At 40.1% G+C, this 3433-nt stretch overlaps 1 protein-coding gene across 1 annotated transcript; it reads left to right on the top strand.

Annotated features, from left to right (window-relative positions):
- Window positions 1–1948: 1948 nt before the first annotated feature.
- LOC132626656 (uncharacterized) lies at window positions 1949–3115 on the top strand. The gene has a single exon (XM_060341604.1). It carries the CDS (start codon window positions 2159–2161, stop codon window positions 2747–2749), a length of 591 nt encoding a protein of 196 aa, XP_060197587.1. The 5' UTR covers window positions 1949–2158; the 3' UTR covers window positions 2750–3115.
- Window positions 3116–3433: the final 318 nt, after the last annotated feature.

Below are 3433 nucleotides of genomic sequence, written 5' to 3'. Positions count from 1 at the left end.
TAGCGGGATATGCAGTGCGGATGGTTCATCTAGCCGGGGGTGGTATGCTACAGACACAAGAGCTCAGACGTCTCGACAAGCATGTTCCAGAGGTCCCTCATCAGGCAGCAGGTGGTCGTGGTCGTGGTCGTGGTCATGCCGAAGGTGGTGGCAGCAGAAGGGGGGTGACAGAGGGGGTGGGGACAGAGGGGCTGGTGGTCGAAAGGGTAAGGGAAGAGGGACTGGTGCTCGAGGTGGTAAGGCCAAAAGGGCTGGTCACAGAGAGGGTGGTGGTCTAGAAGATGAGCCTGTCGAGCATGCTCCAGTTCCAGCTCCAGCCCAGCAGCCTCCGTCGACTTCTTACCGACCGTAGACACCTGTATATACATCAGATTTATTTTGAGATCACATGTTCCGGCTATCGCTGCACAGCCGCCAGTTCGTCATCCACAGGGTGAGCGGCCAGCTCGTGATCTACGAGGTGGCACGGAGCTGGACTTCAATTAATTATTCAAGGACTTCGACATGTCTCCGGCTCTGGGGCTGCTCAGGAGACCGCTGAGGAGCCGTCTCACCAGCCATCTCAGGAGCCCGTCGACACACAGGTTTGATTTTTATAATAAAATAATGTATTAAATTAATTATTTATATGTTATTTCATGTTTAGTTTAACATAAATCTAAATTAAATTGTTTATATGTTATCTAAGGTTCATTCTTCTGTGCTTGTGAACCCGTCTCCTGCTCCGGCACCATCTACATCTCCGGCTCCGGAGCCTGCTCAGGAGACCGATGAGGAGCCAGCTCATGAGCCCTCTAAGGAGCCTTCTCGCCAGCCATCTCAGGAGTCCGTCGACACACACGTTTGATTTTTTATAATAAAATAATGTATTAATTAATTGTTTATATGTTATTCCATGTTTAGTTTAGCATAAATCTAAACTAAATTGTTTATATGTTATTTCAGGTTCATTTTTCGGCTCCTGTGGACCCGTCTCCTGTTGAGATTGAGTCATCTCCTGAAGCTCACATTTCGGCCACCGTTTGAACAAGCCCCAAGGAAGGGAATGCATGATGGTCATGCCATATAGAGCATGTACGGATTAAGAGAAAAAAGGGGGATGGAGATGATGGTGAGGGTGGTAGGGGTGGTGGAGTTCGCCTTAGGCCTAAAGTTATTCTAAATGCTCCCACATATTGAACCTAGGGGGATGTAGATTGTGTATTTATAAATAAAATGTACATTTTATGTTATATTAAATTTTTTGGTATTATTTTCTTAATGATAATTAGTTATCTTAGTTTTTATTGTCGTTTAATAATAACTCGTGCGGCGTCCTAAAGTAATCAAAACCCTATAAAATAAAACATTTAAACCTTAAGATAACAAGTTTCCAAACAAACAAAACTTACTTCGGGGCACTTTACAACCCCTAAAACGACGATCCAAACGTATAGGTATACTTGATGTGTCGAGCCTACATTATTGTTCGCAGAAAAAGATATCAGGTTCTATATAAAATATTGATATTCCGGCGTTTTTAAACATGACTAATTTTTGATCAAATACGAAAAAAAAACGTGAATTTCAAAACTTTTGGCCAACGAACAAAGGGCTGGGGGATTTATTAAAGACCTATTGCGCACTAATTTAGTGCGTAATAGGACTTAACTATAAATTTACAACTTGATCCTATTGCGCACTAATTTAATGCGCAAAGATTAATTTGATTATCTTTTTTTTAATGGGTTATTTTGATACCTCGATCACTTTTTGACTCATTTAAGTTGTGGACACCAAATAACCTTACCGACTACCCGAAGGTTAATCATAGAAAACAAAGTTACAATACGGACAAGAATTCCCTCGGTTGCGCGTTTGGTGTAACTAAAGTAAAACGTGTCGGTGGTCATCTTTTTGAACATGAAAGGCTCCTCACTTGCACTTTAATTTCACACCCTACTCCACACTGGCTAGTCTTAGTCTTACTACTACTACTACCACTATATTTAACACCTTTCTTAATACCTCAAAAAAGATTAGAGCATTTTCTGTAGCTTCATTGACAAGTGACCCTCTTCCCCTTTCCATCTCCCCTAATCAAAACAGAGTATGTGTGGCAAGTCCTCTATTATAACACTCTTACACCTACAATATCTCTCTTGTTCTGTCTTGAGAAATGGGAGTAAAGTTAGCTCTTTTAATCATCATGGCGATGATAATAATGGTTTTGGAAAATGAGGGTAATTTAGCAAGTGCAAATGGAACATGGGCAGGTTCAAAGTACCAGATTGAATGTACAATGTGTGCAGCATGTGACAACCCTTGTGCCACCCCATCTCCACCACCACCAGCAACACCGTCTCCTCCTCCGCCGTCTTCCTCCAACAACTGCCCTCCGCCACCCTCTCCTCCCTCCTCCGGCGGTGGCAATAACTACTACTCTCCACCACCGCCCCAGGGCGGTAGCGGTGGAGGTGGTAATAATTACTACTATTCACCACCTCCACCTGGTGGTGCAAATAATGGTAATTATTACCCTCCACCTGGTGGTGCAAGTAATGGTAATTATTACCCTCCACCTTACCAAAATAATTACCCTTCTGGACCTACTCCACCACCACCAAATCCTATTGTTCCATATTTCCCATTCTACTTCTATAATCCTCCACCACCTTCACAATCGTCTGCTTTTAAGCTCACTCATTATTATTCTTCTGAATCTTCTTTTCTTGGCACTATGTTCGTTGTCTTCTTGATTTTCCTTTGAAAATTCTCAATGTGAAATTAAATAAGGTGTCCAAGGATCACAGATCTACAATCTTTGCAGAGATGAAAGCAAGATGAATTCAGTTGTTGAAGAATGTTCAATTATCTGAAGAAAAAAAAGGAGAAAAATGGAAGCTTTAATCTTTGGATAAGAAGCTGAAGAACTTATATTAACTGAAGTGAACTCTTGACTTCTTTCTCTCATCCATTGGAGTAATATCTGTAAATTCTTGACCATTATTCTTATGCTTCGTAATTTTTAGCTTTTTTTGTTTAACTTAGTTGACATTTAATGTTTCTAATTCGTATAGAATGTAAGAAAACTTTAGTCAATTTTGCAAGAATTATATAAAGTCAACTTCTCATAGATGTGTTTCAACTGCTCTTACATATGTTTTTATATTTTCACTGCAATTTAATTACTTTTTCCTCAGATAATTGTATATATGTAGCTCAGATACTATATAATTGATTTTTTTTTTCTTTTGTTATAAGAACTAGATGGTCGATCAATGGGTATTTAATAAAGAAGAAAACATTTAGACGGCTTTGCTTTAAATGCCTTAGACGAATATGAGAACCCATGTTCTTAATTATTTGATGTTATTTTATATTTTGGCAACCCTAACAAGAAAATAATTAAGGGGTCCCGTTGCCACATGCCATAAAGCCAATCGACCACCTA

The sequence above is a fragment of the Lycium barbarum genome, chromosome 2 (assembly GCF_019175385.1).
Source record: "Lycium barbarum isolate Lr01 chromosome 2, ASM1917538v2, whole genome shotgun sequence".
In the NCBI taxonomy this organism is placed as follows: domain Eukaryota; kingdom Viridiplantae; phylum Streptophyta; class Magnoliopsida; order Solanales; family Solanaceae; genus Lycium; species Lycium barbarum.
The sequence above is the reverse complement of the archived record's forward strand: the minus strand, read 5'-3'. Positions and strand labels throughout refer to the sequence as shown.

What these genes read in the sequence shown, in the direction of transcription:
- LOC132626656 (XM_060341604.1), top strand. Translation starts at nt 2,159, where the DNA reads ATGGGAGTAAAGTTAGCTCTTTTAATCATCATGGCGATGATAATAATG.